Below are 26,442 nucleotides of genomic sequence, written 5' to 3'. Positions count from 1 at the left end.
AGGAACCTATGGTTCAGAGAAATAATATGATATGTCTAAGATCCTACTGTATATACATACATGTAAGAGGCAGAATCTGAACCCAAATCCTTTGGCTCCAAATTCCATGCTTTTGGGGAAAGAGAGAAGGAAAAACAAAAGCCAAAACAAAACAAAACAAAACAAACAAAACAAAACAAAACAAAAACAAAAAAACAAATCCCCAAAATCAACAAATAATAGAGTTAAAATTTAGAAGACAAACTTCAATTATTTTATTTGCATGGCTTGGAGCTGCAGGAGCCATATTCACTCACTATAATCTTTCATCACTGTGTGTGCTGGGCTGCCTAACATCTGTGGATTGTTAAGATAAGTTATTACGCAGACCTGCTTTAGTTTAGATTAGTTTGGAACACATCCCAGTATATTCAATCAGGATGTAATTCCTGCAGGCTGCTAAACGACTTGCTCCACATACTTCTCCCAAAATGTTTTTCGATAAACAGTCTTCTTGTCGAAAAAATTGTCACCTCAGCTGCTTTTCAACTCTTCCAGAAAGACCTCTGTCAAGCAATCCCTTTGGAATGAGTATGGCTTAAGGCAAACTCTAGACAACAATAGGTAAAAACATAAAGAGAATACTAAATAGATGTGATAAACTAGCTTCTCTGTGAGTATCATGCTTGTCTCCTTCCATGTGGGTGGTGTTTGAAAGAGTGTGACAAAATCTCATGTATGTTTTATTTTATAGTCTATGTGAATAATTTCTTGGTCTTTGATGGTGGGTTTGATCTTTTTTGCATGTGATTTCTATGTGAGAATGAGAAGATTGATTTTAGGTATACAGTTTTCACGAAATGAGATTTTCATGATGTCAAAAAAATGTGTATGCTTATGTTTTATTTAAATAGAAAAAGATGACTAGACTTCTTAGCCATTTAAAATATTATTTCTAATAATAACAATATAAGATAAGATGTTTGGATCTACATGATATTTACATTTAAATCTGTGTAAGAAAGTAATGAACTTATGTTACTGAAGGCTCATTTCAAACATAAGTTGATCAATAGCCATTTTAAGATAACTGCAATTCTTTTTTGTCCATATGTCTTCTAGTATGAGATCAAGGCAAGATTTTATTTGAAAATGGAATTGAAATTATATTTGTTACATAGTTTTCCATTCAATGTTATGGAATATTCTCTAATAGATGTGTGACTATAAACAGTATATGAGACACATTGGCAAAAACTTTGTACATCTTCAAATTATTGACATGTCAAGTCCTGATTACATTTAGAAAATTATCATAACTTCCTAATAGCAGAGAAATTAATTAATCATTAAAAAAAAGATGGTTATTGAAAATCTCTACTTAACTCCACTTCCCTATCAGTATCTCTTAGGTTTCTCTTTACTATTTTCTCTATTTTGATAACTACAGAAGTATATGTGTGTGTATATTCATATATGCAATGATTTTGCCTCTACATTCCTAGAAAAAGAAATACATTCTCAGTAAATTTGTATTTAAAAGTTGCTTTTCAGAAAGGACTAGTGAAAGCAATGAGTTAAAGAATATTTAGTTCTGTTTTTATAATAACAAATTGTGAAACATCACAATGTTCAACAATTGTTTAAATAATGCAAAAGGTATAAAAGTGTACTTTTATATTTCTTCTAGCTAGTGGAATCTTGTCACCCTTGCCACTGTTTGTTTTCTAGAGGAAGCAAAATATCAAGAAATCTATCATGTTGGACCTGTCCCATGCATGCTTAGGACTTTTGAGCAGAGAGGGCTCTTTCTTTTTTCTATTCAGAATCCTTGGATAAGAATATTTACCCGGATAATGTCCCACTCGATGTCTCTATTTTAATCAATTGAGAGTTTTGAATGAACTTAATTCATTAAGCAGGGGAGCTGATGATATGTAGCACAGTGGGGAAAATAGCCATCTTTTCCTTATTTGGTCAGCAATTTAAACGGAAGTAGCTATACTCCATAAATCCTAAATTATGATGTAGGCTTTACAAGATGAGCAGCTCATCTTGTTGGACATCTCAGTAAATGAGAATACTCTCATATTTATTATGGTTTACTGTATGTAAATTATATGTAGTTTTTGAATTACATCTTTTCCAGCTTCTCCCTTATTAGAGGGAACTGAGGAAGATGTATAAAGCTTTTGCAATACTCTGATTCTAACAGCTAGCTTCCATTTACTTATGATACCAATCTCTTTTATTTTGTCTTTTATAAAAAAACAACAATCTACATCATAGCTCATCTAGACCTCCAAAGATACATGCACACACACACACACACACACACACACACACACACACATACACACGCACGCACACACACTCTTTAATTTTTTTTTTAAAAAACATATGATTTTTTCCTATCTTTGTTCCTCCTCTTCACTTCATTTGAGCTTTTCTTCCTATCCTCTTCAGGAGGTTTAAAATAATATACATGCCTTTTCCTCCTAGCTTTAGAATTCCTATTCATTTACCACATTCTATTCTTTATGATTTAATGTCTTCATCATTTTCTTAATTTACTGATATATTACCTTCATCATCCCATTTTTATTTTTCCTCTGGGATTTTATTGTCCTAGAATAAATCTAGGAAACTTGAATCTCAAGCTTTGAATTGATGGGAAAACTTTTTTCAAAAATCACTTTTGTATGTTTACGTGCATAGAAATATATGTACATGCATATATATTACAAAATGCATTTAAATTTAAAACATTATACATAATTCCTTGTAAGCTTCTGAGGCAAATATAATAGATTGTTTTAAAAGAATAACTAATGCTATTAATTTTGTTTGATTCAAATTTGATAACTTTATTATCACTTATCACCTTGTCACTTACTAGAGAATGACAATTTTGAGAGCTTTATAAACTCATTATTAGGAAAATGATTGCAATGCCTAAATATGACTATGGAGTATAATGGCAATATATTTTGGTATCAGAAAGACCTGGATTTGAATCTTACCTCAGATACTTAGGTATGACCATTGTGAGACACTTGATGTCTCTGATCCTCAGTTTTGTCATCTATAAAATGTGGATGATAATTGCACTTATGTCACAGAATTATTGCAAGACTCAAACAAGATGATGTATATAAAGTGTTTTGCAAGCATTAAAACTCTATATGAAAATGAATTATTATTATTTTACGGAATGCAGTGCAGTTCCAATGGTGATGAAGCTGGGTTTTTGGGGAAGGACTTGATATAGATTAAGAACATTAATTCTATCATATGAAGTCTTTGCCCATTGACAGCTGAATGGAGAGAGTGGGAGCTGACATTGTGTGTGGGCCAGTAGTTGCCCTGGCATGCTCACTTAATCCAGCCATAGTCTTTGCTGAATATGTTGGAGGTCAAGGTGACTGAAGTAGAAAGGCAAATAGCCTCCTAGCTATACCTAGAGAGATGCATAGACTTACTTATTCCTCCCTGTTCCAAGAAAAGGAAGAAGGTCTAGGATTACTGAAAGATGGTTTAAAAAGTTTTAGTTTGTTTCTTAAAGTATTCTGAAGAAATGATTGTAATTTAGGTAGATAGTTATGAGTAAGTTGTGCCTTAGGTTTATTACATTGTTAATTAGTTACTTAGAAAATTATATTGCATACTATAAAACATTCCTTGTGGTAAAAGAAGAAACTAGGAAATTGGAAAATTGAAGGAAAAAATATTATGCAGATTGCCTTTTTTTTTTTTTTTACTGTCACTTTTTTTGTTCATATAACTACATTTCTTTGTGATAGAGGGTGGACCTGGGATTTCTTAAAAATTAGGAAGTCTCAAATAAGGGTACTCAACAATTCAGATTGGTTTTTTTCTCTTCAATTTGTAATCTTAATTTCCTACACTGGTGAGAAGTTAACATCCTTGCTCAAGATCACATGACCATTATATTTCAGATGCAGGTCTTGAACCTAAATCTTGACTTCTCCAATGGCTCTATCAGCCATTACACAATAATACCTCACTTTATGACTTTCATTAACACTCTAGGAAAAACAAATAAGAAAGTTTAGTGTAAAGGAAAAGAATTAAAGCTTTAGAGCTGTGAAGGACCTCAGAAGATACCTAGTCTTATGTCATTATTATTATGTGAAACTAAGATTCACTGAGGTAATTGCCTATTGACAGAGAGTAAGCTTTAGAAGCTTTCTATTTCTAGACAAATGAAGACCTGAGTTCAAATTTGACCTCACTTATTAACTAGTTGTTTGACCTTGAAAAATACATAATCTCTGTTTGCCTCAGTTTTCTCATTGAAAAAAAGGGGATGGTAATGTTACCTACTTTCCAGGGTAGTTTTAAGGATCAAATAAGATAATCATAAAGTGTCTGACATATAACTTGACACATTGTAAGCATTAGATAAATGTTAAAAAAAAAACAGTAGTAGTTAACATTTATGTAGAACTTTAAGATGAATAAAATGAATTACAAATATCATTTCATTCTATATTCACAATAATCCTGGGAAATATGCCCAATTTTAACCATTTTACAAATAAGAAAACCAAAGCAGTAGTTTCATACAACTAACTAGTATGTTGCTGAAATTGGATTTGAATTTCAGTGTTCCTGACTTTAGGCCCCATGCTTTATCCATTGTCTCACCTCTTTACTTGTTTATTCAAGCCTAAAACCATATAGCTCCCAACCCCTGCAGGTTATTTGACAGTTGGAATATTGTTTGGATGGATACTATCTTATTAGTGACTGATGCCAGAATTTGAAATGATAGTCTTTCCAACTCCAGTTCCAATATTCCATTCCATTCTACATAGCAGCCTCTAGTCAACAAATATCAGGTCTCTTCCTCAAATTTCTTTATATATACATTCACAGGAAGTCAAAGATTCGTAGGAAATAGCCTAAGGGCATAGAAATGAGTGAAGAATAAATTCTAATATGTTTAAAGAGAGTAAGATAATAATCTTATTAAAATAATTTCAGCCAATTCTTTTCTTTTATATTTTAGTAAACCAAGGATCAGACACTTGCCCAGCAGATCTAGGCAGGAAATTGGCTCTAGACAGTATATGTACCACTTGAGAACATGCATTTTCTCAAAAAATTTAGAAGGGCTTTTGTGGATACAAAATTTTCTAATTTCTCTTGAAATTAAATTATGTTATTTAGGAAGTATGCTGCTTTTCTCTTAATTCCCAACACACACAAATACATATATATGTACACATACACACACACACACACACACACACACACACACACAGACATGCATAGAACCAGAACGGGAGAGAAAGAGACAAGAGAGAGACAGAGAGAAAGAAAAAGATAGAGATAGGGAGAAAGAGACACACACACATATGCACACAGAATAGTAGTATAGTAGATGTTGGATTCATGCTCTTCCTTTATATTATTGGCTAAGTAAACCTGGAAAAGTCAGCTAGACTATTTAGTATTGAAGACTACTCATAAATCAATCAATGTGCATTCATTAAGTAAGGCATGATGGTAGTAAAAATATAATAAATTAATTAATACCTTTACACAGGTAGAACACTTAACAAAATTTAAATCTATATCCTAAAAACATAAGTAGAAGATCTGCTTTGGTTAAAGGAATTCCTTCCAAAAGCTCTATGCACCAGTGAAACTTTAGTCTCAGATAAATAAGAATATCACTTAAATGCATGTTTTCCCCCTGCATGTAGTACATTTCTCAGAGTGAATGGTATCTTGTTCTTTCTTTTTTAAACAGGTTATGTGGGTATGCAATTTATGTCGAAAGCAACAAGAAATCTTAACCAAGTCTGGAGCTTGGTTTTTTGGGAGTGGAGCTCAACCACCAAGTCAAGACGGGACACTCAGTGACACAGCTACTGGTGCAGGTTCTGAGGTGCCTAGAGAAAAGAAAGCGAGGCTACAAGAACGATCAAGATCTCAGACCCCCTTAAGCACAGCAGCAGCTTCCCAGGAAATCACTCCTTCAGGGGTCCCATCAGAGCGAAGCAAAGGAACAGAATTGTCCCAGAAAGCTATGGGTCTGGAACAGAAACAGGTTTCATCCAGATCTAGAAGTGAACCCTCTCGAGAAAGGTAATAGTCAGCAGAACTATTACTTTCCTTTCTCTGGAGACCATGACAGGAGCATAATTAGAAATTCTTATCATTTGGGGGGCCTGACTTGTTCAAGGTTGTAATTGTTAAAAACCATTGCACATCTAAAACAAACAAAAAAAACTGTCTATAAAGGTGAAAAAATGGGTAAGCTTTAGCCTACTTTATGAAGAAATGATCAGAGAATTGTAGAGCCTACTTTATGAAGAAATGATCAGAGAATTGTAGAGCTGGATCAAAGAGACCTCAAAAGTCCCTCATTTTGAAGATGAGAAAAAAAGGACTTCAGGTTAAGTGATTTACCTAAAGTCAAGAAGGTGTCAGAAGTAAAATTTAAAATCAGATCCTTTGACTCTGGAGCCAATATTCTTTCAACTGAATTTAACCTCAGAGTATATATGATTGAAAACTTGTATTTCATATTTACTGTTTTTCAGTGGCTGGTCATGTCCAACTCTTTGTGACCCCATTTGAGGTTTTCTTAGCAAAGACATAAGAGTGCTTTGCCATTTCCTTCTTCAGTTCATTTTACAGATGGGAAAAATGAGGCAAAAATGGTTAAGTGACTTGCTCATAGTTACACAGCTAGTAAGTGCTTGAGACCAGATTTGAAATCAGGTCTTCTGACTCTAGAGTAAGTCAATTCAATTTACCATGACTCAGATTCCCAGTTTGTAAAATGAGGATAATAATAGCATCAATTTTTCAAAGAGATGCAAAAATTAAATGATCTAACAGGTAAAACACTTAACAAAACTTAAATCTTTGTGGAAATGTTACATATTATCATTATTATATTGATAAACTTCTGACAGTTATTTTTGCTTCTTTTGCAGCTCTTGTAAATATTTGGTAGGTATGATACAAAGAACACTGAATTAAGAGTAAGGAATCATGTATTTTGACAATGGTGCTGACGCAATCATTCTAATGCTATCTGGCAAATGATATTGACATGTTTGCCAGTAAGCTCATCCTTTAGCAAAGAAATTACACAATGATCTCTAAGGAGGTCTTTTATTTGTAAGTTCAACATTCTATGATAAAAACGTGGGGACAGCATGACCCACTTCATTTTAGGTCTGAAAGATCTCTGATTCTATAATATAATATTATGAATGTCAATATGATAGTTTTGACACTCTATAAAGAACCTGGAAAATATGGATTAGGAATACTTGAATATTAATTGATTCATCCTGGAAACCCACCTTCTATCAGCAGCTATACCATATAAATGTTTAAAAGGAAGAAAATTGCTTGCTATCTCAAGAATGGGGCAGGAAAGGAGGGAAGGGAAGAGCAAAGGGAAAGTAAGGGAAAGATTTGGGAATTGAAGCTTTAAAAAAAAAAGGAAATTATAAAAATTGTTTTAACATGTAATTAGGCAAAATGTACATACATATGTATATATATACATATATATGTATATATGGAAAGAGAGAGAGAGAGAGAGAGAGAGAGAGAGAGAGAGAGAGAGAGAGAAAGAGAGAGAGAGAGAGAGTGAGTGTGAGTGTTAAGGCTAAACTGAGAAAAAAACTATAAAGTTGGAATATTTTTATTCTTTTGTTTGAGTAAATTAATGTGGAAAACTATTTATTCTTTTCCTACTCTTAATTCTTTTCTCTTTTCCTCCTTAAAATGAGATTAATGTAATGTAATTATTGTGTCCAAGTTACTTGATTGTTATAATAAAGAAGTATGAATAAAAATGAGTGGGATGTGTGTCTAGAGGGCCGGCCTTAGAATCAAGAAGATCAGAATTCAAGTTCTCCCTGTGACACATATTGGCTATGTGACTCTAGACAAATCATTTGACCTTTCAGGATAATAGGCAACTCTCTAAAACCACAAGTTGCATAAAAGTGCTGACCTGCATTAATAGAAAGGAGATTTTCATCTGAAAGGTCCTTATGTATTTGAAATTCTGGATAAAAATAAGTGATGTTTATACAGTAATTAATGCTTGCAAAGCTCTTTATATAAATTATTTTATTTTAATTTTACAAGATCTCTCTGGGTTAGGTACTATAATAATACCTGTTTCACAGAAGAGGAAAGAAAGAATATTTGCCCATAATCCCAAACCTAATGTCCAAGGAGATGTTTGGACTCAATCTTATATACATATATATATATATATATATATATATATATATATATATATATATGTGTGTATGTATGTATGTATCTATCGACATATATGTAATGAAATTATCTGACTTAATGCTAAATTATATTTCTGACATAAAACCACTCATATCAAAATAGTCCTTGTTTATATTTTCCTTGTTTAAATTGTTAATGCTATCGTGTTGACATACATAGCAATATAGAGATGTTCACATTTGAAACAAGGGAGTCGAAACGAGGGAGTCAATATATTTCCTCTTTTTATCATGGGTTAAAAAAAAATTAAGATGGAAGAGCCTTTGGTTGTTATCTGGTACAGTTCCTTTGCTTCATTGATGATAAGCAGCACTCACCAACCTGCATACAAACGGCTAGTGTTAGCACCAAGGTTAGAACCCCAATTTCCTGACTTCCAAACTAGTACATTTTGTATTATATTACTTAACTCATATCTCTTAGCAAAAAATGGTGGGCTTTTTGTTTGTTTTGTTTCATTTTTTTGGTGTCTTGCAGATAGCCCAGAATTATTAGAAAAATATTTTTTGAGAGTCGCTGAATTTATATAAGAAAATTTTCAGTCAATCAACAAACATTTAAAGGTTTACTATGTACTGGTCTTTGTGCTAAATACTGTGAATACAAAGAAAGGTAAAAACACAAAATCAGTTTCCATTATCAAGGACTTACATTCTTAGAAGAGAATGCTCAAGTGGCTGGGGAAATCAGTAAAGGACTCTTTCCAAATGTGATTCATTGGACAGCTACTTAATCTTTCCACTGTATCCACATAGACAATTTCAAAATCATTCACAATGATAAAAACCATAAAATATGGTTCTAAGAAATACAGTGATGCAATTGGCCCATATCTGGAAAACAATTTGTTTTAAAGCTTTAACCATAGCTTTATATCACCCACTTCTAAAACTAGATATCATATTCCTTTATTGAATTATATCTTAATGTTCATCATGGCGTGAATATATTTATTTCAGACCTAAAGGAGAAATATTTGTGTGGCCTAATTTTTGTGATTTATTTTTTTCATTGTTATATTACTTCTTATATTTCTTATAGGAAGAAAACTTCAGTGGCTGCTGAGCAGAATGGCAAAGGAGGACTGAAAAGTGAGCGTAAACGTGTGTCAAAATCCTCCCTTCAGCCAGGTGAGGGGCCTGTGGAGGAGAGGGACCGGAAAGAAAGGAGGGAAAGAAGGCTGGAGAAAGGCCGATCACAGGATTTGCCAGAAAAGCATGAAGAGAGCAAAGAGGATGAGAAACAAAGAAAAGAAGAAGAATATCAGACTCGATACCGCAGTGACCCTAATCTAGCGAGGTATCCTGTTAAGCCCCACCCTGAAGAACAGCAGATGCGCATGCATGCCAAAGTCTCTAAAGCCCGCCATGAAAGGAGACATAGTGATGTGTCTTTGCCCCACACAGAGATTGAAGAATCAGAGGTGCCAGAGAATAAGTTAGGGAAACGGGCCCAGCCCTCTGGAACTCAGGATCGAAAATCCCTTTTGGAAACTCAGAGGTCATATTCCATAGAAAGAACGGGTGATGTAAGAGTATCTGTTTCTAAACAATTAACTAACCATAGCCCACCAGCTCCCAGGCATGGCCCTCTTCCAACAGAACACCCTGAGTCCAAGAGCCAAGAGTCTTTCAAAAAGCAGAGTCGCCTAGATCCCAGCTCTGCTATTCTTATCCGGAAAGCAAAGAGGGAGAAAATGGAAACAATGCTGAGGAATGACTCTCTGAGCTCTGACCAGTCAGAGTCAGTACGGCCATCTCCACCCAAGCCCCATAGATCTAAGAGAGGGGGGAAGAAAAGACAGATGTCTGTCAGCAGCTCTGAGGAAGAAGGTGCCTCCACGCCTGAATATACCAGCTGTGAAGATGTGGAAATAGAAAGTGAAAGCGTCAGTGAAAAGGGTAAGTGAGAGATATATTGAGGAGTGATGTGGGAGAAAGTGGGGAATGTGCATTTTTCTCAGTCTGATTTTAAAACCTTCTGGCCCAGGAACTAGGTTCTTAACTCTCTCTCCTCCTCCCCCCAATCCTCAACAATCACTCTCAGGTTCAAAGTCAAATTTGAAAACCTCACCAAAAATACCAAATTTATAAGGTGGGTATCTATCAACCTCAAACACAGTACCTTGAATTTATTTTTTTGCTGAGGCAATTGGGGTTAAATAATTTTCCCAGGATCACACAGCTAGGAAGTGTTAAGTAAATTCAGGTCCTCCAGACTTCAGGGCTGATGTTCTATCCACTGTACCCCCATAGTGCCTTGAAATTTAAGCTCTTTAAAATATTGGATGTTGATTTTTTGATTTTTTTGATCCTTTTGATTGGGGAAGTCTCCTTATGTTTTCCATGGACTGAAGGGGGTACATAGTCTAAACAAAACAGGAGCATAGACTTTAGAGGTTTAATGTGGCAGTCATAGAAAGCAAAACTATTCTAATGAATATTTCTTATAAAGCTTTAAGGAAATTATTGCCTCAAGAAAAACATTGAAAGATTTTAATGGAAAAAAAATTCTTATGTAAACTGTAATACAAAGATGACTGAACACCTAAAGAATGATCTATGTACTACATGGATTTTTGCATACATACATGGAATTGTATACATGTTTCATGGCTATGCACACATGGATTCACATACATGGTCACATATGTGAATGTGTAAATATTATTGTGCCCATAGACAAATGTGAGTTTGTACAGATGTGAATATGTGAATTCTAATTTCCATATTCACAAGGATTTTATATATGTATACAAGTATATAGAAATCTGTTACAAACATGTTATACATCTGAATGCATATATGAAATCTACATGTACACATATACATGAATATGAAAATTTGTGATACATATATATATATATATACAAATATACACAAAAATCCATACATACTTCCATATGTAAATACATGTGAGTTTTCAAATGTGCATGCATGTGTGTACACACATTTTTGCATTTGAAAACCCATCATTTACATGTGCATGTGCCCATGAACATGTGAATACATGCATGTGTTTTGTGTGTATAAACATGCTTTCACATGTATACAGCAGCAGATGCAGACAATTTTCTATATATAAACACACATTCATACACATACTTGATTTTCATATATATATACATACATATTTATATGTACATACATATACGGATTTATATATATATATATACATGAAATATGTATATACATGTATATGCATATGCAAAATCAGAAATGTGCCAATTAGCACAATTACTTATAAAGTTTCAAAATCAAGTCTTTATTTTTTTATCAATTAATTCTCATACTCTTGACACCCCCCCAAAATCTTTATTATTGTATATCTATATAGATATAGATGAATAATAAATATACATAGATATAGATAAATACAGGTATATATATATATATATATATATATATGTATGTATATGTATATGTATAGGGGATATTGTGGGAAGAAATTGGTTGGTTGATTGGTTTTCAAGCTTTCTTCTTCTTCTTCTTTTTTTTTTTTCCTGAGGCTGGGGTTAAGTGACTTGCCCAAGGTCACACAGCTAGGAAGTTTTAAGTGTCTGAGACCAGATTTGAACTCAGGTCCTCCTGAATTCAGGGCTGGTGCTCTATCCCCTGTGCCACCTAGCTGCCCCTCAAGCTTTCTTCTTAGAGGAACTAGTTGTAGAATACAAACAAACAAAAATGAGTTAAAGTAGTATTTGATGAAAGGAAATAAAATGATGTATCTTTGGGAATGGACTTTCACCTTTTAAATATATGCGCTTGAATGTGGATTTAGGTGGGTTGTTTATTTAGAAAATGTTTAAATATCATTTAGAAGCATGTTTTCTTTAATGAATGGTACAACAGAATGATGTTATATACTCTTCAAATAAAAATAAACTGGATTGAGAAATAGGAAACCCATTTTCAAGGCCTGATTCTGCCATTAATATGTTGTGTAACTTTGTGTGACTTTCATTTTCTCTCTGGGCTTCTGTTCTCTTCTTTGAAAAATGAGTGTTTGAACTACATGTTTCTTTCTAGATTAAATGTTTTATGATTTTTTTTTTCGAATAAAAATGCTGTCTCAGGTTGATCAAATTTTTGATTGAGATGAGAAAAAATTAAGTTTTGCATTTTCAATGAAGAACATATGCTTCTTTACTGAAAGGTTTTCCTGTAGTATATACTTACATTTTAAAATGCAACTAAATTGTTTAACAGTTATAAGTGAATTGAAAAAGTTAACCTCACTACTCTCATACCAAACCAAATCTCCTTGTGCTTAATATGAAAGAAGCTATACACAAAAAATGTAAAAATCATATTAGTTGAAGTACATGTGTTTGTTGAGAAAAGACATTTTATCATAATGTTATTGCAACTCATATGAAGAGCAGTCATTCAGCGAAGCACTTATGAACCAGGAGTCAATTTGTTCCTTTTTAAGTTACCTTCTGAAGAGGTTTAATGTGGAAAAGGTGCTAGAATTTATTCTTCTTAGTCCCATAGTGCAACATTAGGAATAATATGTGGAAAGTTGTAGAAATGCAATTGGACTTCATGAAAGAGGAAAAATACATAATTCCTAATATTGAGAGCTATCTTATCCAGATATATAAAGCCTTGGTTCAACTATTTACATGCTTCCTTTTAGTGGAAAGTTTTCTGATGAAAGGCAGTAGGTGATAATTTGTGTATAGGACATTCTTTGTCAGCAGTGGTTAGGACCAGATAGACTTTGAGGATTTTTTCATATATCATATATTTTATTACATAACTATATATTTTACATATTATATTTTATAACAGTTAACTGGTATGATCTTTAGTCAATGAATGAGTTACTATGATTATCTTTCATTCATCACTGTTATATTTCTTCAAGACTGATATTTCTAAGGAATTAATGATATTTTAACTCAATCCACTTATTGGATATGTGATCTATTCCTAAAACTATATAATCATAGTTATGATACCTACAATGAAACAACAATTACAATAGCTAGGATTTATATATTACTTTAAAGTTTTCAATGAATTTCACAAATCTTATTTCATTTGATACTCCAACTATCCTGTGAAGTATGTCCTATTATTATTCCCATTTGACATTTGAGAAAACTGAGGTAGCTAGGTAGCACAGCAAATAGTATACTGTGCTTAGAATCAGGAATACTTATCTTCACAAATTCAAATTCAGCTTCAGACATTTACTAGCTGTCTGACTGTGGGCAAATCATTTAACACTGTTTGCTTCAGTTCCTTATTTATAAAAATGAACTAGAGAAGGAAATGTCAAACTACTCCAGTATCTCTGTCAACACCAAAATAGGATCATGAAGAGTTGGACATGACTAAAAGTAGCACAGTCAGTAAATGTCTGGGACAATTTTTCAAGTCAGATTTTCATGATTTCAGATTCAACATTCTTACACTGACCTAGCTTTTATACTTCTACAATAGGCCAAATAGATGGCTCTACATGGAAATGCACATAGGTCTAAAACATCTCTATTTATGTCTATTTATGTAAATACTTATATTTACATATATATTATATACATATATCTCATACACATACACACACATATATAAGTTATATACACACATTGATTTTACATACATAATGATTATATATTCTAGTTGTTTATCAGATGGAATGGTACATGGCTGTTATCCCAGCTCTTAATAAGGGACAAGGCTGGTATATTTACTGAGATTAGTAAGATCACTTGAGTTTTGGAGCTCTGTGTGACAACTGATCAGATTTACACTAAGTTCAAAACTAATATGGCAAACTCTTCGTCTTGTTAGGGACATCAGGCTTTCTAAAGTAGTGATGTCAAGCCTATGAGTTTCAGCTATATTTCCAGTTTGAGAAAGATAGGAAAACTCAGTATCAAAACAAAACAAATACATTTTGCAATTTTCCTAGGGCCAAAGTCCAACTACATATTTTAAATAATTTATCCTTCTCTCTAAAAACAAAAACAAAAACAAGATGATCTCATCTTCATTCTTGGGTTCCTGTGGCATCTCTCTCATTCTCTTATTTGTTGAGTGTCATCATGTTTGCTGCTAACTAATTCTTGTATTATTCATGGATGGAGTTTATCTGGGCATGGGGATTTGGACTCATCAAAAGCAACTATATAGTTTATTTTTTAAAATAATGTCATTTATCTTAGATTTTTATTCCCTGATAATCAATTTTGTTCTAATCCAAAAATTACTTTATCTTGTTAGAGAAAACTGAAGGAAAATAAGAGTTGAAGAATTCTTCCTTCTCATCATTTTTTGTTATATTCATCTTCCTCATCCAAAACAGTGTTCTTATTAATGCCTCATCTTTTTTTCTTACTCCTAATAGAGTTTAAAAGGTCCTGTTTTGGTTTTATTTATTTAAAACTTCTTAAAATTTGAAATTTCTTATTAGTTTTAAAATAATATAATAACATTTATTATTATAGAATAAATTATGTGGCACTTACTATTTACCAGGTACATTGCTAAATGCTTTATTATTATCTCATTTAATTCTTACAACAACATTGGGAAGTAGCTTATATAATTACCATCATTTTGTTGAGGAGTAAACTGAAGCAAATAGAGATTAAGTGATTTGCCCAAGTTCACATAGCTAGGAAAAATGTGTAAGGATGGACTTAAACTTATGTCTTCCCGATTTGAAACCTGGTGCTCTATCCACTGTACCACCTATCCTGTCTCATTAACTTTGTTTATGAAAAGAGAAGTCTGGAATTATGTCCAAAGAATTATGAAACTATATGCCCTTTGACTCAGTGATATCATTACTAAGTCTATTTCAAAAGATGATATGGAGAAAATTAAAAGAACTTATGTGTTTTAAAACTTTTATAGCAGCCCTTCTTCTGGTGGAAAACTGGAAATTATAATGTTCATCAATTGGGAAATGACTAAGTTTTGCTGGAAACTATTGTGCAATAAGAAATAATGAACTCAATGATCTTAGAAAAATATGGAAAGACTTACATCAAATAATTACATAAAAATCAAATATACAGTAACAGCAATATTATTTCAAGAATGACTTTGAGCAAATAAGTCATTTTGGCTATTATAAATATCCAACTTAACTATAAAGCACATATGAAGAAATATGTTATCTGAACCCAGAGAAAGAACTAGCTGATAGAGTTTTTTTTTTAAATAGTTTTTATTTACCAGGTATATGCACGGGTAAATTTACAAAATTGACAATTGCCAAACCTTTTGTTCTAATTTTTCCCCTCCTTCCCCCCACCCCAGATGGCAGATTGACCAATACATGTTAAATATGTTAAAGTATAAGTTAAATACAATATATGTATACATGTCCAAACAGTTGTTTTGCTGTACAAAAGAATTGGATTTTTAAATAGTGTATAATTAGCCTGTGAAGGAAATCCAAAATGCAGACAGACAAAATTAGAAGGATTGGGAATTCTATGTTCTTTCGCTGGGTGTAGCTGGTTCAGTTCATTACTGCTCTATTGGAACTGATTTGGTTCATCTCATTGTTGAAAATGGCCACATCCATCAGAATTGATCATCATATAGTATTGTTGTTGAAGTATACAACGATATTCTGGTCCTGCTCATTTCACTCAGCATCAGTTCACAGAAGTCTCTCCAGGCCTTTCTGAAATCATACTGTTGGTCATTTCTTACAGAACAATAATATTCCATAATATTAATATACCACAGTTTATTCAGCCAATCTCCAAATGATGGACATCCATGTAGTTTCCAGTTTCTGGCCACCACAAAGAGGACTTCCACAAACATTCTTGCACATATAGTTACCTTTCCTTTCTTTAAGATCTCTTTGCGATATAAGCCCAGTAGTAACACTGCTGAGTCAAAGGGTATGCACAGTTTGATAACTTTTTGAGCATAGTTCCAAATTAGCTGATATAGTTTTTATGGAATATTTGTATATATCTACAAACATTTATGTCTAGTTATTTCTAGGAAAGAAGAAAAAAAGGAAAAAAAAGGAATTTACTTGATATTATATTATAATACTTGATATTATTATATATTTAAAAGGAATAGAAAGTTGTACATAACATTTGCTGTTTTGTGGGGGTTTTTTATCTTTTTTATTTTTACCATGATATGGAAATACTTGTTTTATTCCATAAAATAAAAAAATTCACCAAAAAATTATGCTAATAGCTAGAATTTATGCAGAGCTTTAAGATTGTGTTATGCATATTCAAATTATCTTTGCTTTTTACAGAAATCCTATTTCTGAGATAGGTGTTATTATTCTTCCCATTTTGCTGATGAGGAAATAAGATGAAATAAGTGGAATGACTTGAGTTTGAAAAGAGAGATAGTAAGCCTCTACAACAGGATGCAAACTTAGGTCTTTCTAATTTCAGACTCATCACTGAAATGTAGTGAAATACCAGACCTATGTTATCAGGGGCTGTAACTCCTGGGCCCACCTAAAGATGGAAAATAATTATATACTTGTTAAAAAAGTGAATGGAATGGCAGAAACTAGGCATGGACCCACATTTAACACCACATACTAAGATTAGATCAAAATGGGTCCAAGATTTAGGCATAAAGAACGAAATCATAAATAAATTAGAGGAACATAGGATAGTTTACCTCTCAGACTTGTAGAGGAGGAAGGAATTTGTGTCCAAAGGAGAACTAAAGACCATTATTGGTCACAAAATAGAAAATTTTGATTACACCAAATTAAAAAGTTTCTGCACAAACAAAACTAATGCAAACAAGATTAGAAGTGAAGTAACAAATTGAGAAAACAGTTTTACAGTTAAAGGTTCTGATAAAAGCCTCATCTCCAAAATATACAGAGAATTGACTTTAATTTATAAGAAATCAAGCCATTCTCCAATTGGTAAATGGTTAAAGGATATGAACAGACACTTTTCAGATGATGAAATTAAAACTATTTCCACTCCTACGAAAGAGTGTTCCAAATCACTATTGATCAGAGAAATGCAAATTAAGACAACTCTGAGATATCATTACACACCTATCAGATTGGCTAAGATGACAAGGACAAATAATGATGAATGTTGGAAGGGCTGTGGGAAAACTGGGACACTGATGCATTGTTGGTGGAGTTGTGAAAGAATCCAACCATTCTGGAGAGCAATCTGGAATTATGCCCAAAAAGTTATCAAAATGTGCATACTCTTTGATCCAGCAGTGCTACTACTGGGCTTATATCCCAAGGAAATACTAAAGAAGGGAAAGGGACCTGTATGTGCCAAAATGTTTGTGGCAGCCCTTTTTGTAGTGGCTAGAAACTGGAAAATGAACAGATGTCCATCAATTGGAGAATGGTTGGGTAAATTATGGTATATGAATGTTATGGAATATTATTGTTCTGTAAGAAATGACCAACAGGAGGAATACAGAGAGGCTTGGAGAGACTTACATTAACTGATGCTGAACTAGGAGATCATTATACATTTCAACAATGATACTGAACGAGGATGTATTCTGATGGAAGTGTATATCTTCAACATAGAGAAGAGCTAATCCAATTCCAATTGATCAATGATGAACAGAGTCAGTTATATCCAGAAAAGGAATACTGGGAAATGAGTGCAAACTGTGAGCATTTTTTTTTCTTCCCAGATTATTTTTACCTTCCGAATACAATTCTTCCTTTGCAACAACAACAACAACAAAATTTGGTTCTGCATATATATATATATATATATATATATATTGTACCTAGGATATACTATAAGATATATAATATGTATGGGAATGCCTGCCATCTAGGGGAGGGGGTAGAGGGAAGGAGGGGAAAAATTCGGAACAGAAGGGAGTACAAGGCATAATGTTGTAAAAAAAATTCCCTACACATATGTACTGTCAAAAATGTTATAATTATAAAAATTAATAAAAAAAGCATCAGAAAGCAAAAAAAAGTGAATGGAACATAAAGTGAGTTCATAATTCAGTAAAACTCAAAATGTGTCATTTTTTTAATACTGATGCAAGAAGAAATTTGGAACCTGATAAACTTTAAAAGGAATGAAATATGTAGTTAACCAAGAAATAATATAGTGGTGAAGTTCTAATGAAAATAAAAGTTTAAAAAATAAAATTTTCACTTTCCTGATAAGGCATCTTGAAACTTTATAGTTAAGAGATATCCATTTGGTACCATAGAAGTAGACAAGGTAGCTTACAATTAACCTTCAGAAAAGTAGTGGCTATGAAGTGAAATAACTAGCAGCATTAGTTTAAGGCAGAACCATAATTTGGAATTTATGTGACTGGGACAATTTATCACAAAGAGTCAATTGTTTCTTTACAATTGTCTTCTAAAAAAGCTGAATGCTGAAGAGGGAAAGAGTGTAATGTGTAATAGTAACAATTAACAGAAAAATGTAAATGGTATTGGAGAGAGTGCAAGTTGACCTTGCTCACAAGTAAATATTATTTTGGTAAAAAAAATAAAAAGGGATATCAGGGACTACCTAATCCAATATTTTCCTTTTTAAAAAAAATAAAGGATCTAGAATGGTTTGGGCAATGTCTAACTCTTAATGAAATTGAGGCTGAGTTAAAGTGGAATCAAATGGAGCCCAAATTCATAGACTATTAGGACTGGAAGGGAAGAGGTAACCCTCGTCTAACCTGTTCATTTATAAAAAGGGTATCAGGGAATGAAAGTGATTATTAGAACAGGAATTAGATCCTAAGGCTTCTGATTCCCAGTGTAGAATTCTTTCTATCAAGTTTCTGTTATTTCATCTCCCTTGAGAGGCGATTGAATAATGACATTGAACCTTGCTGAGCCAAAAGTCCCTCTTATTACTGCTAAATAAAATAGCTGAATGAGGGCAGGGGACATTGGATCTTCTAGGCCCTTCCAGCCCTAAGTTTCACACTGCTCTTCATCCATTAGTCCTACTTGAAATTAACATTTGGGAACCTTAAGAGATCAAAGCCTTCAGGGGAAAAAAAAACCAAGATCCCCAAATTGGGGAGGGATAGATATCTCTATGATATCTATGGCCCTCAATTTAGGCCAATGAGAAACTTCTAAAATCCTATTTTGAACTCATAGAATTGAGAAATCAGATGGTTGTGCTAAAGTAGAATACAAACATGTTGTTAAAGCATCTTCTAAGTCCTTTCAGAATTAAATGATATTGAAGATATAAACACTTTGCATAGTATAGTTTCTACTCCTAAAACTACTGGTTATATTCCAAGGCATTGAATGAATTGTCTAGCTTTCCCAAGTCTTGACTTTAATTTATTGCCAGTGGGTTTAAATTATACCTTAATCCTTTATTACCATAGCTCCTATTCTTTCTTCCATCCCTTATACTCTCTCTGTCTTACTATACAAGTGCTTACTTGTCTAAGTGCTGAATATGTAGAAAGGCAAACATAGAATTTTGACATAGTATTGGAGGAGTTTCTGGATTAAACGCACTTTTGGCGGGAGCTGGGAATTATTTCAGTCATTCAGTAAACTACTTGGAGTTATGCAAAAAATGAAAAAAGGAAATATTCATATCTGTTGATCCAGAGATTCTACTGATCTATAACTCAAGTGTGTCAGTAGTGGAAAGTTCCCAAATATAACAAAATAGTCAGAGTAGCACTTTCCCTGAGAGTATAAAGCTAGACAGAAAAGATAATTATTGATTGGGGATGGCTAAACAAAGTAAGTACCATGAATTGGCTAGAAAAGGAAAAAAAAAAGAAAAGGAAATATTATTACATTGTAAGAAATGATGAATGTGAATTAATCAAAGAAAAATTAAGAATTCATGAGAAAATTGATATGAACTGTTGCAGTATAGAGGACCAGAAAACCAGTGTATATGACACAACAATGTAAGTAAAAAGAATAACAAAATAATAATAACTAGTATTTATATAAAAGATTTGTAAATTGTTTAAGAATTATTATCTCATTTTGTCTTCATCAACCATGGGAGGTTGGTGTTACTATTATTCCTATTTTATATGTGAGGAAACTGAGGTAGAGAAGTTAGGTGACATTATCAGGGTCACACAGCTAGTAAAAATCTTAGATCATATTAGAGCTAATTTTCCTGACTCCAGCATAGAAATCTATCTATTGTGTTACAAAACTTCCTCTTAAAATGAGAAAGAAGGGTTGGTGACTTATAATGATGAAGTTTAGCCCAAATAAGATAAAAATAAATTAACCTCCATCCTTTCAATGTGATGAAGGTGAACATTACGGATATAGAATGCTACATTGAGGTCAACTATGATTGATATGTCATTTAGCTTTGGTGAACTATCCTAAAAAATGGTAAAAGAAAAGGCTTATAGGCTAGAAAAGGAAAAAAAAAAGTATATTTGACTAATGAATGTAATGTAAATATAATGATATTAATAAAACTTTTTGGAAAAATTCCCATTCTAGGATAAATGCCGACTTTGAGGCACCAGTTATTACCCAATTATAATTGTCAGTGTAAAAAATAAAGATCTGTATTTTTGCGAGCTGTTTCACTTCCTTTTTTCATTCTATAAAGATTATTCAACTCTGTTTCTTGTATACATAAATGCCCACAGAATGTAGACATATATGTATGTTTTATGTTTATATCTATATCCATATGTGTGTGTGTATCTGTGTGTCTGTGTGTCTATTTGGTCACCTCTACTCTCATTTCTTTGCCTCTGATCAAAGTGCAGAGAAGTACTCTGATCTTTTCTTCCTAAGAGAACAGGCTGACTTAGTAGGAGTCAATTTTACCTAATGTACTTCACCTTCAAATTAGAAAAGAGAGAGAGTATAAGGGGTGGAAGAAAGAACAAGAGTGATGGTAATAAAGGATAAAGATATAATTTAAACCCACTGTCAATGAATTAAAGTCAAGGCTTGGGAGATCTAGACAATTCACTCAGTGTCTTGGAATGTACCCAGTAGTTTTAGGAATAGAAACTATCTATGCAAAGTGTTTATATCTTCAATATCATTTAATTCTGAAAGGACTTAGAAGATGCTTTAACATGTTTGTATTCTACTTTAGCACAACTATCTGATTTCTCAATTCTATGAGTTCAAAATAGGATTTTTAACTTAAAACCATTCAAATGAAAGAATTGAATTTTTACTGTTCACTTCTAATATGCAAATGACTCAAAAATCCCTTAAAAACTTAAAATAGTATTTATAACTGCAGTGGAATCCCATAAAAAGAAATGAAATTTTCTATGACTTGACCTAGTGATATGAGTTCCAAGTGAAGCTATATTCAGTAACATTATATACTCATGTATTGATCTTTGCAGCAAATTTCTGTTCAACATTAAGGAGAAATGGAAGCTAAAATTTGAATGTGATTTTCAAAAATCATCTTCAGAAATTCCTGTATCACAAGTCAGTTGTTATAGTATAGAATTTACACATTTCATGAACTGAAGGTTATTTTGAGAGTAAATTTTCAATCCTCCAAGTCCATTCAAGGAAATACTGCATTTCCCCAGGTTTCAGCACCACTTATTTTATGGAAATGATGTTCCTTTGACTCTTCTTTTAGGCTTTCAACTTTTTTGAACTCATAAATTGTGTTCTTGACATATTTAGCTTGATGGATAAGGTTCATAATGGCCTTTGAGGGGAGAGTTCTATGTAAAGACTGCTTATTTACCCAACTCCACCCTCTCAATATTCTAGAGGGACAGATAAAAACACAACTGTACACAAATGCACACACACTATATATATTACACACACACATGGATACATGGATATATCAATGTGGTAGAGTAGAAAAAACATTGAATTTGGATAAACAAACAAATGAATCAATACCAATAATAAATTCATACATTTATTCATACAATCACATACATATATCAGTGTGGTACAGTGGAAAAAATACTGAATTTGGAGTTAAAACACAAGTATGAATTTCACATCTACCTTGCAACCTTGGACAATTCATTACAGTTTGCTGTAATAAAGTTTTCTTACCTATGAAATGAGTGGGTTAAAGTAAATAATCTTTGAGCTTTATTACTAGCTATCTGTGAACATGTAAAAAGGAAAGTCTTACGTTTCACAAATAAGTCTGGGTTCTCTTCTGGTACTATTTTTTAATCCATTGAACACTAATGATGTGCCTACTGTGTATGAAGCATTGGAAGAGATACAAAATGCTGATAAAACATAATCCTTATTATCATGGAACTTAAAATCTTGTTGAAGATAAGTCATGAATTCAGGTCTCTTAAAAATATTTTTAACATGTCCTGAATCTGTTAGAATGGCATAAAGTGCTTTGTGAGCACTTAGGGAAAAATAATAATTGATATTTCTATAATGTGCTAAAGTTTGCAAATCATTTTCTATACATTGTCTCTTTTTGAGCCTTATAAGAGCCATGTGAATTAGATAATAAAATATGATTGCCTTCATCTTACAAATGAGGAAATAGTTTCAGAAGTGATTTGCTTATCGTCATAAAGCTGGTAAATACTAGAGTAAGGATTCAAATTTAGGTTTCCATAAGGTAGAGAGAATGAGAAAAGGTTTAAAATGAAGGAAATTTTGTTAATCATGGAGCAGGCTTTACAGAGATTACAGTGTAAATGATATATACATTTGGAGTAGAACATTTTTGGAAATTAGTGTTAAATGAGATGGAAACAATGGCATGGTAGAGGTGTATGTGAAGTGGGATGTGCATAAGAGTAAAAGGATGATAAAAATTACTGAGGTGAGAAATTATGATAGATTAAGAGTATGCTAATCATCAAATACATAGTTATGAGTATTAGTGGCTAGAGAGAAAGAAGTCTTTTGAAAAAGGCAGGTAAGTTTACTCTATATATGGCCATCTCCTGAGGCTTAACTTCTTGGAAGTGATGATATTTTATTCTGTAAGAATGTCTTTCCCAGTTGATATTGAATAATTAATGACTAATCTTTGAGTTCAGAAATTAAATCAATTTTCAAAATAATTGTATTATTATCTAACCCACTCTCATCATCATTTCCATGAGAATATCATGAGACATCCTAAAATCCTATGCTAATATATCTAGATACTAGTCTTATAATTCAAATAAATCAAAGAAAAAGGGGGAAAATCAGATATAATTTTTTTTAAAGCAGGGTTTTTTGGTAGGGACAAAGCTTGGGAAACTAAGAAGGGGTGTCTATCAATTAAGGAATAACTGATAAAATATGGTATATGAATATAATGGAATATTAAGCCATGAGGAATACAAAAAAAATTTCTGAGAAATCTGGAAAAACCTGTATGAACTGATATAAAATGAAAGGAGTAGAACCATAAGAATAGTTTATACATCAATCTTTATAAAAGGAAAAAAATAGTTTTGAGAGTCTTAAGAACTCTAATCAGTAGCAACAACTGCTATTATATATATGCATATATACATATACATATATATGTATATAATCAACAACTAGCATTTGTTTACATAGCACTTTAAAGATCTCAAAACACTTTACAAGTATCTCATTTTGTTTTCACAAAAACCCCGGGAGCAAAGGTGCTATTAAGATTATAGTTTTATAGTTGAGGAAAATGAGGCAAATAAAGCTTTGTAGTTTTCCTAGAGTTTCATAGCTAGTAATTGTTTAGGACTAGATTTGAATTAAGGTCTTCCTTATTCTAGATACATTACCCTAATCAGTGTGCTACCAGCTGTATTATATTAACACATAATAATATCCCAAATGACAATTTTAGGAACTGCTACTGATGATGATAATGAAGATGATACATGCTATTCACTTCCTAAGAGACTCAATATGTGTAATGTGACATACAGTTTTGGAGGGTGGTTTTTGTACATGATCAATGTGGGAATTTGTTTTCCTTGACTATGCATATTTCTTAAAAGGGTTTTTCCCCCTATGTCTCAATGGGAAGGAAAGGTAAGAAAGAGACAATGAATATTTTTTGAAGAAATGAACAAATAAAATGTCTGTGAAAATTATGGCAGCATATGTGTGTGTATGTATGTGTGCTTATATGTCATCCTTTTTTCTATCTTTGAAAATTGAAACACTTGCCCTTCTCCAGTGATACTATCCCTCTCCCTTTCTCTATAATTTTTCAAATTGATGGTTGTCAACAATCACATCTTCCAATTCTTTTTTAATACTCTGGGTTAGAATTTATCTGCTTTTACTCTCTCCAATGTCCCTTGGGTATCAAATTTTTATCTTTTTTTTTTCCTTTTCTATTTCCATTTGAAAGATTATACCTTATGGAAGAAGAAATGGAAGCAAAATGGGAAATGAATGACTTTGCTCTTTATTCATTATGATTTAACATCATTTATTCATCCAAAGCTATGAACGTTCATCTTTGATTCTTCTATTTTCTCCAAAATAGTTTCTTTTAAATTCTTTGTTTACTCTACCTGCCTTAGCACATTCTATATTTTTAATGGTCCCTTTTCTTTTAGAATGATATCATGTGTATTGTCTCTCTATTACTTCTCTCTGCTTCCATCATATATATGTATATATATATATATGTATATATGTATATATATATATATATATATATATACATATATATTAAATGTATGGTGGTTAGTGAGTACCTTCTGCACTCATATAAATCTTTAAGGACAAATCTATCACCTTTGTCTTCTCATTAGAATTGTTTTCTTTTATGTTCTTAAGTATTTCATTCTTGGAAGATTTTTATCCATCTATGGCTCAAATAAGGCAGTGAAATTTTAATCCAAGGCATTGTGTCTTTCATTTCTCAGTGTCCTCTGAAATATTTTCTCTAAAAATTGAGGGTACAAATCAAATAATATCTGGTTTTCTTTTCCTTCTCTATTAGGAATCTTAAGAAAGAGCAGTCATATCCCTCATTAATTCCTCTCCCCCAGGATTCCCATCATTTCTATTCCTATAACTACTGGACTTGAATTAAAAAATATCTCTGCTATCAAATTATAAGTTTGGGCTTCCAGAGAGGCTATCTGATTAATTCTAGGCATAAATTCTGAATTGCAGGTGATTGCTAACCCATAGGTTGGCTGTGGCTGTATGGTTCAACTGGTTTGTCTTTCACGGTTCTAAATGACTAAGAACTTTGTATTGTGTACAATCTTTAATTAATTATAGATTGCCCATAGAAAAAGATTTAAAGATAATATAAGCAGCTAGGTTCAAATTAAGTACTTCCTGATTAAATAATCTGTCCATAACTACTTAATCTAACTCTCTTCTGCCTTATTCATTGACTTCTTAACATAGTAATTAGCATGCCCAAAAGCCTCTGCTTATTTGTAGCTCTTTATCTCCTTCAGTATATTCTGGCTTTTGGTAAATTAGAGAAGATTTGACACCAAATGCTTTCAACTGTGTGCTGCAATTTGCCAGAAAGACATTAAGCACTTTTTTTTAGTATTTTGAGTTTAGTTCTTGGAGTCTTCTCTTTCTGCCTCCTCTCTATATTTTTTTGCAAGTAAGAACTATTTTGTTAATACTTGTTTCATAATATAATTTGTTTTATGTTTTTTTTTCTGCTCCTAACAAACTCTATGAAAACAAGAAATGCTGTTTATGGCATGGGGATAATCCTTTTTTTTTCTGCACCAACAAGGATCAGATTTTTTTTTCCACCTTCTGTTTGAATCCTAGGGTTATTAGGAGTTACTTCAAAATATCCTATTTGAGATGTCTTAAAATTATGCTCTCCATCTCTAACTTCTTCCAAACTAAATTATTAAAGAAATTAGGTTTCTCCTCCCTTCAACCCATCACAACATACTTGAAACATAATTGAGAATCTCAAAAAAGGTTTTCTGTGATCAATGGGTAGAGTAAACTTGGAGTCAGAAGATCTGAGTTCAAATCCTTCCTCAGACACTTACTAGCTGGGTGATTCTGGGAAAATTGTTTGACTCTATTGGCCTTAATTTCCTCAACTGTAAAATGGGGATAATTGTACCTAGGTTACAGAACTGTTGAAGGGACCAAATGAGATCATATTGTAAAAAGCACTTAGCTTGATACCAGTACATATTACAGATATAATAATATATAAATACTTAGCCTGTCTTCTCTTCTTTCTTCTTCCCCCACAGAAGTATTTAGTAGTGATTTCTCCATCTTTAGAAATTCCAAGTCTGGTCT

At 32.5% G+C, this 26,442-nt stretch overlaps 1 protein-coding gene across 45 annotated transcripts in view; it reads left to right on the top strand.

Moving 5' to 3' along the window:
* The window catches only part of RIMS1 (regulating synaptic membrane exocytosis 1), a 621,810-nt gene that overhangs the window by 274,818 nt on the left and 320,550 nt on the right, over window positions 1-26,442 (top strand). For all 45 annotated transcript variants that reach the window (XM_074310533.1, XM_074310539.1, XM_074310538.1 and 42 more), the window contains 2 exons: window positions 5,762-6,099; window positions 9,331-10,190. In XM_074310533.1, coding sequence (XP_074166634.1) covers window positions 5,762-6,099; window positions 9,331-10,190 — 1,198 coding nt within the window. The remainder of the gene's footprint in view (window positions 1-5,761; window positions 6,100-9,330; window positions 10,191-26,442) is intronic.

This window comes from Sminthopsis crassicaudata, chromosome 4 (genome assembly GCF_048593235.1).
Source record: "Sminthopsis crassicaudata isolate SCR6 chromosome 4, ASM4859323v1, whole genome shotgun sequence".
In the NCBI taxonomy this organism is placed as follows: domain Eukaryota; kingdom Metazoa; phylum Chordata; class Mammalia; order Dasyuromorphia; family Dasyuridae; genus Sminthopsis; species Sminthopsis crassicaudata.
This window is presented reverse-complemented; position numbering and strand designations above follow the sequence as displayed.